This window comes from Rhinolophus sinicus, chromosome 14 (assembly GCF_057876585.1).
Source record: "Rhinolophus sinicus isolate RSI-liver-muscle chromosome 14, RSI-T2T, whole genome shotgun sequence".
NCBI classification, from domain to species: domain Eukaryota; kingdom Metazoa; phylum Chordata; class Mammalia; order Chiroptera; family Rhinolophidae; genus Rhinolophus; species Rhinolophus sinicus.
The window spans coordinates 185,057,641-185,069,062 of record NC_142514.1 but is presented as its reverse complement, the minus strand read 5'-3'; the positions used below and the strand labels follow the sequence as shown (position 1 = coordinate 185,069,062).

General features: G+C 50.3%; 1 protein-coding gene across 1 annotated transcript; it reads left to right on the top strand.

The window, feature by feature from the left end:
- Nucleotides 1-8,241: 8,241 nt before the first annotated feature.
- MRGPRD (MAS related GPR family member D) lies at nucleotides 8,242-8,971 on the top strand. Its single transcript, XM_088789911.1, has 2 exons — nucleotides 8,242-8,431; nucleotides 8,529-8,971. Exons 1-2 carry the CDS (start codon nucleotides 8,242-8,244, stop codon nucleotides 8,969-8,971), a joined length of 633 nt encoding a protein of 210 aa, XP_088646037.1.
- The last annotated feature ends 2,451 nt before the right edge of the window (nucleotides 8,972-11,422 follow it).

The following is an 11,422-nucleotide window of genomic DNA, read 5'->3' as shown; positions in this document are numbered from 1 at the left end:
AGGTCTCATTGGCCGTCCCAGACGGCCTCGGGAAGGGCAGCATTGCCAGGATGGTGTAGGAGAGGGGTGAGCCTCCCCCCGCTCCCCACGGGCCCCCAGCCCCATCCTCCATTTGTGGGCAGGGAGCCGGGAGGGCGGGCCTGGCAGGCCCATTAGCCCCTCTCCCGCTCTTCCGCAGGCCTCCCAGAGGGTGGGCTGGGGGCCCTTCCTGCATGTATACCCAAGCTCTCTTTCTGGCTTCTCAGAGGGAGCCAGGCGTAGGTGCTTTGAAGTGTCTGGGGCCAGTGCTCCTCTGAGGCCCGGCACTGGGGAGACCAAAGAAGACTGCCCGGCAGCCCTGCTGGCACAGGAAGGCACAGGAGGGCCTCAGGGGCCTGGGCCAAGGGGCACCGCGGAGGCCGCCCAGCACCAGAGCGATGGGGGGGCCGGCTACCCTGGCCTGAAGGACGGAGCACCACGTCACGTCGGGAGCAGGTGAGAGGTCTCCTGTTTTGGCTCTCTAGGTGCAGGCGGGACAGCACGGTGGGGACAGGTGATACCTTGCAGCTCTACCAGCCCCAGGTGAGTCCTCACTGTGGTACAGCTGGGTGACCTGGGCTAGTGTCTCAACTTCTCAGATCCTGCATCTTCTAAATGAAACCTGGTGAATGAAGCCCCCATTGCAAGTGGGGGTGAGTTCTGAAATGACTGGCTGGTATATTTTCATGCGTGTAAAAAAAAACCTATATGTAAATGCACAGAAAACAATCCTTCAAAGACGTAATCACACCGTTAATGGTGACACCCAGGGCTGACAGGAGGAGGGGCAAGATACTTGTTTACCCTTCGAATCTTTTAAAATAAGACTATTTTGATATCGCCTCTATGCAGATTTGTTTAAATCTATAAAGTACAAGGAGAAATGGATAATATGATGAGTCATGGAAAATAACACATTTCCATAAGTCTTTAGTGGAATAGACAAGTATTCCAACAGGCTCTAGAGGACAGGAATTAAGGCGAAAGCTTAAATAAAGTCTGCACTTTAAGCCATCGTCCACCAGCAAGTGTTTAGTATGTGTTTAGTTATGTGCAGGCACCGGAGGGGCACGGGGGCACCTGGAGAGGACCTAGTCAGATGCAGGCCTGCTGCGGGCGTCATACTCCAAGTGACACGCCGCCTGAACTAGCGCAGTGAGACGGTGCAGGGGGAAGGAGGCCCGGGTGCGTGTGTGTTGGGGGCTGGTACAGAGCATAGCACCTAGCCTGGGGGCACTCCACATTTATCGAGCGCCCACTGTGTGCCAGAGCCTGATTCAGGTGTGACCGTGACACCCACAGGTCACCTCACTGACAAGAAGCAGGCCTCACAATCACGTGGTCCGTTTTCACGTGGTGTGTGGGTTGTTTGCATTTATTAGGAACTATTCACAGTTCACGATTTCCTTTTAGTCAGTGCACTCATCAGCTGAGGAGGCCATAACAAAATACTGCAGAGTGGGGCTTAAAACAACAGACATTTATTTCTCATAGTTCTGGAGGCTGGAAGTCCGAGATCAAGGGGGTGGACATCGGGTTCACGGTGAGAGCTCTCATCTTGGCTTGCAGATGGCCACCTTCTCACTGTGTCCTCACACTGCAAGACCCAGGGTGGGCAGCGCCCTCTGGTGTCTCTTCTTAAAAGGACACTTATTCTACTGGATCAGGGCCCCACCCTTATGACCTCATTTAACCTTAATTAACTCCGTATAGGCCCCATCTCCAAAAACAGTTGCAGTGGGGGTTAGGGCATCAACAGATGAATTTGAGGAGGACACAATCCAGTCCACAGCAGTTGGGATAAGGGTTCCACTGTCTCCAACCCCCACCCCCTTTTCTTTCCTCAATCTCAGTATTTTACCTCCCTTCTATTTTCACTGAAAAACAGGACGCCTAAGAAAAAGCAGCAGCATCTTCCCCCCTTGTGTCCCGCAACCATGGCTGGGTCCTCCCCTTCTCCCAGGTGACGCGCCAGCTCCCAGCTGGGCCCCCCCCTCCCCTGTGCTGGGTGCTGCTCACCTGTCACCTTCCCCGGAAGCCCCTCCTACAGCTGTGGCCTCTTTCTTGCATCATCAGCTTCTCCATCTATGCGGAATCACTCCCATCCACATACAAGCACGTAGTAATGTCCTTCTTAAAAAAATAAACAAAACCTCTGCCTCTGTATTTCATTTTTCTGCCTCCCCCATTACAACAAACTCCTCAGAAGGTCACCGCACAACCGAACTCCACAGCTGGCTCCTCAGTGTATTTGGGGGGGTCTCTGCTGCTGAAAGCCACCCCTTTGGGGGGACTTCTGGAACCACCGCACCTAAAATGCCAGCTCCACCCACCCCTCGGCATCCTATCCCTTCCTCCTGATCTGTTATCTGCTAGTTTCACGTAACAGCTGTGCCCCACTCAGGAAGTTATCACGTGGGAAGCTGCATTCTCCCTGCTTACCAACCACCTCCCACTCCAGGGAGGCAGCGAGTGTCTGTCTTCTTGTCCCCAGTGCCCCAGGACCTGGAACAGCGCTGGCCCAGTCTGCCCTCAGTCAGCGTTTGTGGGTGGACACTGAGTGACAATTAGAAGATGCCCGGGTAATCTGAGACGAGACCCCTGTCCAGGCCCCTGGACCCCTGACCCAGAGCAGGCAGGGGCAGGCTGGGCCCGATGTGCGTGGGGAGGTGTGGGGGTGTTGGCCTGGGGACCCCAGTGTCAGAAGACTGCAGGCAGGAGTGTGCCGGCCCGCCCTCCCCTCTCAGTCCACGTCCTCCCTTCTGGGAGGCTGCCCAAACACTCCTTGGGGTGGCCTTTGAGTAAACACGTGTTCACCGAGCCCCACGGCATCGGAGGAGGGGTCTCGTCAACTGGGGGGGTGGGGAGTTTGGGTCTGAGCCCCCAGAGGAGCCCCGCTCAGTCCTTCCCGGGGACCCTTCCCCTGGCCTCTCCCAGCTGCCCTCTGGCCTCGGTACCTCTGGCCCCACCCACCTTCTGAGTCCCCCACCTTGTTAGCTTCCCCTGGGCGTGGTAGCAGGTAATCATGTCTAATTGTGTGTTTCCTCCCCTGGACTGTGAGTTCTGTGAGGATAGGCTTTGTCTATCATGGTCAGTGCTGTGTATATGCTGTGTGTGCATGTGCACATATATATGCATGTGTGTGGTGTGCATGTACGTGTGTATGCATTTGTGTATGTCTGTGCTAGTACGTGTGTTACGTATATATACATATGTGTGCTATTATATTGCTACATGTGTGCACATATATACATGCATGTGTGTGGTGTGCATGCATGTGTCTGTGTTATGTGTATACATGCACATGTGCTTTTATATATGTATATTGTTACATGTATACACATATACTACATGTATGTATATGGTGTGCATATGTGCATGTGTGTGCATGTTGTGTTTTCATGTGTATATGTGCCGTGTATATATGTGTATACGTGTTATGTATATATGTATGTGTGCTGTACATACAGGGTCTGACAATTAAGTTCATGAACTCATCCTAGAACAAGTGCCACACACCTCATTGCTGAATATCACTATGGTCACCTTCGAAGTGCTCCCCTTGGGAAGCTATGCACTGACGCCAGCACCTAGTCCACCCTTCAAAGCAATTTTGGAACTCTTTTTCTGGAATGGCCATCAGAGCTGTCGTTGTATTACCCTTGATGTCCTGAATGTCATCAAAATGTCTTCCTTTCAATATTTCCTTTATCTTCGGGTAAAGAAAGAAGTCATTGGGGGCCAAATCAGGTTAGAAGTCATTGGGGGGCCAATATAGTTATTTGTTTACTGGCTAAAAACTCCCTTACAGACAGTGCTGTGTGAGCTGGTGCATTGTCGTGATGCAAGAGCTCCTTCGGGACCATTTTTGCTCACACCTTTCTCAAGCCAAGATTTTCAGTTAAGATTTCCCTAACTGTTTCTCTATAGATGTTTACTTGGTCTGCTATGGTTCTCAGTCAGCCAACAATTTTGACACACAATTCGATGACTTTTTGCAATGTTTTCATCAATTCTGCTCGTTACTGGCTGCCCTGACCTCTCTTCATCAGTGACGCTTTCTCTCCCCTCAGAAAAACATTTAAGCCATTTGTATACTGCCATTTTCTTCACAGCATTATCCCCATAAACTTGGACTGACATGTCCCTGATTTTACTTCCACTCTTGCCAAATTTAACAATAAATTTAATATTTGTTCATTGCTCTAATTCAAGCTCAGACATTCTCACGACAGCACACAAAAACACACAACAATAATGAACGCCACTCAGCAAGACACCGCCTCACGTCAACACGAACACAGCTGTGAGACACTGATACACCAGGGTTATGCAACCTTACTGAGCTGTTTGTACAGGGCTGCCCATGTAAGCGCACGGTGGCAAGTTTGTGAACCTCGTATTGTCAGCCTCGTATGTATATGTGCTGTGTCTGTGTGTTACATGTATGTGTGAATATTTATGGGCTATGTGTATACATGCTGCATATGTATGTACGTGTTATGCACGTTTATTGCTGTGTGTATGCTATACATATGTGTATATATATATATGGTATTATATGTACGTGTGTGTATATGTGTTCTATACATCTGGCACATAGAATAAGTCTGACAAGTACTATTTAACTTTGCGTTGAACCTAAAGGAGAGACGTCGGATGGTAATCACAGTGCACCTATGGAGGTTGGAAGTAAAAACAACAATAGAGATGGGGGAAAAAACCGTTCTCAAAATACAAGCTTTGGGCAAACTGATAAAGAAAATAAAAGGGGCAAAGACACAAATAAAACATGGCAAAAAGAATTACACTTTTAAAAATTATAAGAATACTGTGTAAAGTATTATACCACTAAACGTGAAACCAGAAAGCATGAACAATTTTCTGGAAAAATCATATTACCTACTCTAACTCAAGAAGAGATTAAAAATCTGAATAGACCTAAAACATTAAATAAATTGGAGTTGTAAGATTTTTTTTCAAAGCCATGTATATCCACTAACACACACAAATGACCAGACCAGATGGTTCTACCTTCTGCCAAACCTTCAAAGAAAGATAATCCTTTCATGATACAAATTGTTCTTGAGGGCAGAGGAAAACGGCAATCTCTCCAAGTCATTTTCTGAAGCCAGGATAACCTTAAAACTTGGGAATTAAAAAAAAGAAAAAAACAGACAAAGATAGCACCAGAAAGCAAAATTATGGTCCAATTTCACTTATGAACATGGATGAAAATTTTCTAAATAAAATCAGAGCACCTGGGCAGGGGGAAACAGAGCAAACTAAAAATGGTTTCTCCTAGAAATATAAGAGGGAATAAATACCAGAAAACTTATAACTATATATTTACCACAAATATAGATTAAGGCAGAAAAAAAGAAAATGATTAAGTAGATGCAGAAAAATAATGATAAACTTTATCACGCATTTATGATTTAAAAAAAAAAACGCTCAGAAAACCAAGAAGGAAATTTTCTTCTGACCTTGATAAAAAATAATTTCATAAACCTAGAGTAAACATATCTAATGGAGAAACTGCAGGCACAGTCTCTTTAAAATTAGGAAAAAGGTAAGTGTGCCTGATTCTAGCCCTTGTTCAGCAGAGCACTGGATGTTCTAGGCTTTGCTGTAAGACACGAAATATAAATTGGAGCTATGAGGATAGTTGTACAGAAAATCAGAACATTCCACAGACAAACCGATAGATATGATCAAATAAATCAGGATGTTTGCCTGCTTAATAAAAACTACACAAATTCACAGAGCTCCTCTACACCGGCAATAAGCTAGAGGAAGCTATAGTACAGGCATTTCTGTCTGTGACGTGATGGAGGGAGTGGTACTGGGCCAGCCCTCTCACTGGGAACAACTAGAAAACTGGAGAAAACATAAGGAACAACTGTTTTCAGCATTGGACAAGAGACGTCCCAGGACTGTGGACTCTGAGAGAAGAGAAGCAGAAGAGGTGAGCCCTGTGATCACCCTTGCTTTCTGTCTGGAGGGACCCTCAGGACCCTCGGGCATGGGAAAACCCAAAAGAGCACGGTCGTCTCCCTGAGCTGAAGATACACAAGTCAGACTTCAGGGAGATTGAAGTGGTTGGAATTTGAGAGCTGGGGAATCAGTCAGAAGGGAGCAAGCTACCTCAGAGAAAGGACTCTACAAATCTGCATAGGGGTCCCCTTGAGTCTTTGGCTGAAAACTAAGCTGTGCATAGGATAAACCTCCAGGACACTAGGCAAAGAACAACGACCAAGTAGCTATCAGCTGAACAACTCCCAGAGCTCACACAAAGCCATATATATATATACACACAACAGTGTAGGAACAGGCAAACTAATGGGGCAGCATGGTGAGTTCAAAACAGTCCTATGTGTAAATGGGAACTTGATAAGTCAACAGGGAAAGGAGCAGCCATTTAGGAGATGGTGTTGAGAAAACTGGCTCATGATACGGAGGAAAAATCACACTGTATCCTTTCTGTATCCCACAGGAAAATAGATTCTGATTGGATTCAAGACCAAACTCTAAAGGGTTTTTGAAAAAGTACAAAAGTAAGAGAGAACATGATAAGGGAATATTTTTTTCACCCAAGGATATGGAATGACTTAAGATCCAAAAGGCACAACATTTTGGGGTAAAAAATGTGTGGAAGCCGGTTACACCAAAATTGAGCGTGTCTGTCCACCCAAGTTCACAACAGATAAAGTTACCACACTGAAGAGCGTTCTCATAAAATCATACCTGCAGTGTCTAAAAGCAGAGAGTCAAACAACCCCTGCAAATCAAAAAGGAAAAGGAAAAGAAAAAAAAAGGAACAGAAAAAAAACCCGCCTGAAAAGTGGGCAACTGATATGATCAGCCAATTCAATGAATAGGAGCCCCAAGGGGCCGGCAGATGTATGAACTGATGGTCACGCTCACTGGAATCCCAGAAACGCAAGTTCAAACAGCAACAAAAGTCCCGTTGCAACCATCAGACTGGCAGAAATTAGAAAAGTGGATGATACCAAGTGTTGGTGAGGGAATGAGGCAACGTGTCCCTTCCTGCCTGCTGGTGGAAGTGACACCTGGAGTAGCACTTTAGGGAAGTAAGCAAACAATACTCAGTGAAGCTAAGCGTGCATATGTCCTACGACCCAGCAATCCCACTTCCAGAACGGATCCCAGGAAAATCCTGAGCCATGTGAAGATTTTTGTGAGGATATCGGACATGATGTTTATGGTCACCGGGACGAAAGAATGGAGAAATAAAACGGTGCCAGCGCACATCATAAAACTTTAAACCACAACAAACTACTTTTCTATAGTCACCTGTAAATATCCTAGAGACATACTGTTGAGGGGAAAAAAAGAAAAACAGCAAGAATTCTAAATCACATTTGTGGAAATTAAAAACATTTCCAGAGAACCCCTCCATTTTGACAGATGTTCAAAAACATATGTTGAACAGGTCAGAACAGATGCAAGGGAGGGAGAGGCTGGGATGGAGATTAAGAGGGAAACTTAAATTGTTTTATTTGACTTTAAATGGCCCGACGACGACGGTGGGCTGGAAAGTGGGGGCGTAATTAATTCTACTCCTTTGCCTTTGAGGTCCAGTTTAAAAAAAAAAATTAACTCACAGGATTTGAAGATTATAGGAGAAAAAAAATCATACGATCAATAGATGCAGAAAAAGCCTTTGATGAAATTCAACAACTCTTCATGATTGAAAAAGTAACTAAACCCAAAAATAGAAGAGAGCCCCTTAACGTGGCAAAGGGCCTCTGCACAACTCGGGGTACATAATGGTGGGCCTGGTGGCAGATTCAGGAGGGGTGGGAGCCACAGGGATTGGGGAAAGGGTCCGGCCTCCGGAGCTTGGCCTGCTGCCAAAAGAACCTGAGTCAGGGCCCCGAAGCATGAAACTTGGGGGTGGGGAGGTCCCCAGAAGTCCCCCGGGGCCACACAGCACAGCATCACTCGCTGGTCCATCTTCCTTCCATAGGATGAACCAGACTCTGAACGGCATTTGGGCCCCGGTGACGGCCCCAGATGGCCCCGGGGTGGACGCGCTGGACGTGGTCTCCTGGGTCACGCCCTGGTCACGTTCACCTGCGCGTGTGGCATAGCGGGCAACAGCCTGGTGGTGTGGCTTCTGAGCTGCCGCGTGGAGAGGACGGCCTACAGCATGTACGTCCTCCACCTGGCCGTGGCCACCTCCTCTTCCTGCTCTGCATGGCGTCCCTGGTCAGTCTGGAGACCAGCCCGCTGGCCAACACGCAGCCCCTGGCCCGGGAGCTGCTTCACAGAGTGAAGTACTTCACCTACACCGCCGGCCTGAGCCTGCTGACAGCCATGGCCATCAGCGGGCAGCGCTGCCTGTCCATCCTCTTCCCCACCTGGTACAAGAGGCACCGGCCTGGCGGTTGGTGGCTGGCGTGTGTGCAGCACTCTGGACGCTGTCCCTCATCATGAATACACTGGGCTTGGTCTTCTGCCGCTGGTCCTGGCACTCGGACAAGAAGCACTCCTCACGGTGGACTCCGTCCTCATCTCCCTCATCTTGGGCCTCTTCACCCCCGCGATGGCCGTGTCCAGCCTGACCCTGTTCGTGAGGGTGAGGAGGAGCTCCCTGTACGGGCGGCGGCCCACGCGGCTGTACGTGGTCATCCTGGCCTCCGTGCTGGTGTACCTCACCTGCGTGCTGCCCCTCGGCCTCTACGGTTCTTCCTGTACTGGCTGGACCTGCAGTCCCAGGTGCAGCCCCAGGTGCATCTGCCTGGCTCGCCTCTCGTCCTTCATGAGCAGCAGCGCCAACCCTGTCACCTACTTCCTGCTGGGCACTCGGCGGGGCCAGGGTCTACCGGAGTCCCTGGGGGTCATGCTCCACAGGGTGCTGCGGGCCACGCCGGAGCTGGAGGGGAAGGAGGCGCCCTCCTCCTACACCAACGAGGTGGGGGGCTGACAGTTGCAGCCCTGGAGACCCGCAGGCCTGCCCCAGCCCAGCGCCTGGCTGTCCTGCGGTCAGAGCCACAAGGACTTTGCATCTCACCCTGTTGGTGTCCCTATCCTACGAGCCAAAGTTCCCCCACAGCACGTCGTGTCCCAGTCTCACAATGCCACTCAGCTGGAAGATGAAATGTAATTTCTTTGTTTGTGGAGGACCCTCCTGTTAGAGGACAAACGTTAGCTTTCAGCCCTGGCCTGGCACATCCTCTCAGCCTCCTTCTCTCCTAAGGTGGCGTCTGTACAGGAGGTGGAATGTGGCTCCTGTGACCTTGTGGCCCCACGCTGGTCCTTGGGCATGTGCTGGTGGCATCAGATGGCCCCCAAGGCGATGCAGTGTCCTGCTGATGCTCTCCAAGCCTACAATCTGCCGTCGGTCAGCTTGTCCCCTTTGCTGACCCAGCTGTTGGTTGTCCTCCCTAGGACCCCTGCACTTCACCCCTGGCCTTTGCCTTCTGGTTGCGGTGCACCACCACCCATGCACCCATGGCAGGTCTGCTCGCTGTTCTCCAGGCGGCTACACTGGCCTCCTGGAGATGCACAGGTGCCCTTGATGGGACAGTGGCTGGATGGTGCAGGCAGCCTGGAGGCAGTTTTCTCCCACAGGCCCCAGAGACTAGCAGAGCGCTGTCCCCTGATTGACTGGCCCTCCCAGGGTCTCCCTCAGTTTGCCCCAAACACTTCTCCCCTCTGGGGACAACGCCCAAAGGAAAAACTGGGGACACATGCTTAGCTGTCCTCCCTCACTCTTTCCCTCCTACAGTCTCCTGGGTCCAGAACAAGGAGTGTTCCTGCCATCCAGTATCCAGGCTCCTGCCTGGGGGCTTGGGTGGGAAGGGCGCCTGACAGGAGGTCCCTGCAGAGCAGGCCTTGGCCTTGGAGGTAAAGAGGTGGGAGGAGGAAAGACAGGAAGTGGAAAGATCTGCCCTCGAGACCACGGCCCAGCCCACACGCTGGCATCTTGCTGCGTAATCCTAGTTGCTATGTTAGAAGCTGAAGAATACCTGTTCCTTGTATGGGCACCTTCTGAAGCAATTCCCAACCTTCTCCCGAAAGATGGAGGCTTCCAGCCAGCTGGGCCAGAGGTCAGAGCCTCTGAAAGAGAACAAGAGCTCACTAATAATCTATAAAAACGTTATCCTGTGGCAGCAAACCTCCCAGTCTGTAGATCTGAGCGGTGGAAGGCAGCAGGGAGTCCTGGGAACTGAGATACTCGTGTATCTGGACTGGGGACCCATGTCCCGGCTTTCCCTTGGCTGTTACTGACCTGAGCGGAGCTGTGCAACCCCTGGAAGGAGAAGCTGCCCTCTGAGTGCCCTCAGCTTCCCAGCCGCCTGCTTCCCCATCTCAGCTCAGACCCCTGGGTCTGTGAGTCTCAGGGAGGCATGTGGGCTGGGGGGGGGGGGGGGGGGCTCCTTATCAGTCATTCCAGGCCCCGCCCTGTCCTTGCATGCCGTAAGCACCTGAGAAGTGCTCGTCTGGCTTCCAAGAGCAACTGAGAGCTGTACAGTGCTTTGTGGGGGTGGGGCGCAGAGAGGCTAACGTTTTGCCCCGCGTCACACAACCAGTCACTAGAAGGGCTCTGATTCAACCCTTATCTTTTGAGCACAAGCCCCATGCTCCACGGCCCTTTTCTAACCTGCGCAGTGACAAAGTGGTCCGTCTGAAGCAGACGGTTGGGAGGAGCCCTAGAAATTGTTCACACAGTTCTTTACAATATTATACATCAGTCAAGACCACAGTCTCTGTGTACTCCAACTTTCCCTCCATCATGCTCCACCTCAGGCAGGTGGCATGGGCGGGGCCCCAAGTCTTTGGAGGATCCGGACAAGGGAAAGTTGAGTTGGTGGAACCTGCAGTCTGGGCTGTGTGGGGTACATTTCTGCGGTTCACTGTCACTTCTGTGTATAGTTGGGCCATTGCTAGCTGTCCTGGCTTGAGAATGACTTCCCACAGCCCGCTGTGCCAAGTGACCTGGCATCAGGGAGACAAACGCATAGCCAGAGGCTGTCCGCGGATGGGAACACCACCAGCAGTGTGTGCGTCGTGGGGAGCAGGGAAGAAATGAGATTTGCAATGTCCAGAACTGGAAGCCGGGCCCTGGGGAATTCCTCCAGGCATCAGCCGTGTAAAATCGTCAGCGCAGGTTCAGTTCTCAGGGGTGCCTGGTGGGAAGAGCGAGGCTCTGTTACGCTCCATGTGTGATCATAAAACACGCTGTACTTTTTTTTTTTTTGACTGGAAACGTGCAAAATACAATTATCAGATGTCCTGTCTCTGTAGGCATGATTCCTGGAGCATGAGAGCTGTGGAAATGCCTGTGTGTGTGAAGCTGCATGTCTTTTGCATCCCAGCTACCAATATTTACAACTAAAGCTGATCAATGAGGAAAGACCAAGTTATCTGTCTT

Excerpts from the sequence above, each read along its gene's own strand:
- MRGPRD (XM_088789911.1), top strand. The coding sequence starts at position 8,242 with ATGGCGTCCCTGGTCAGTCTGGAGACCAGCCCGCTGGCCAACACGCAG. Across the intron at positions 8,432-8,528 it reads CAAGAGGCACCGGCCTGGCG|AAGCACTCCTCACGGTGGAC; the intron begins GTTGGTGGCTGG and ends CACTCGGACAAG.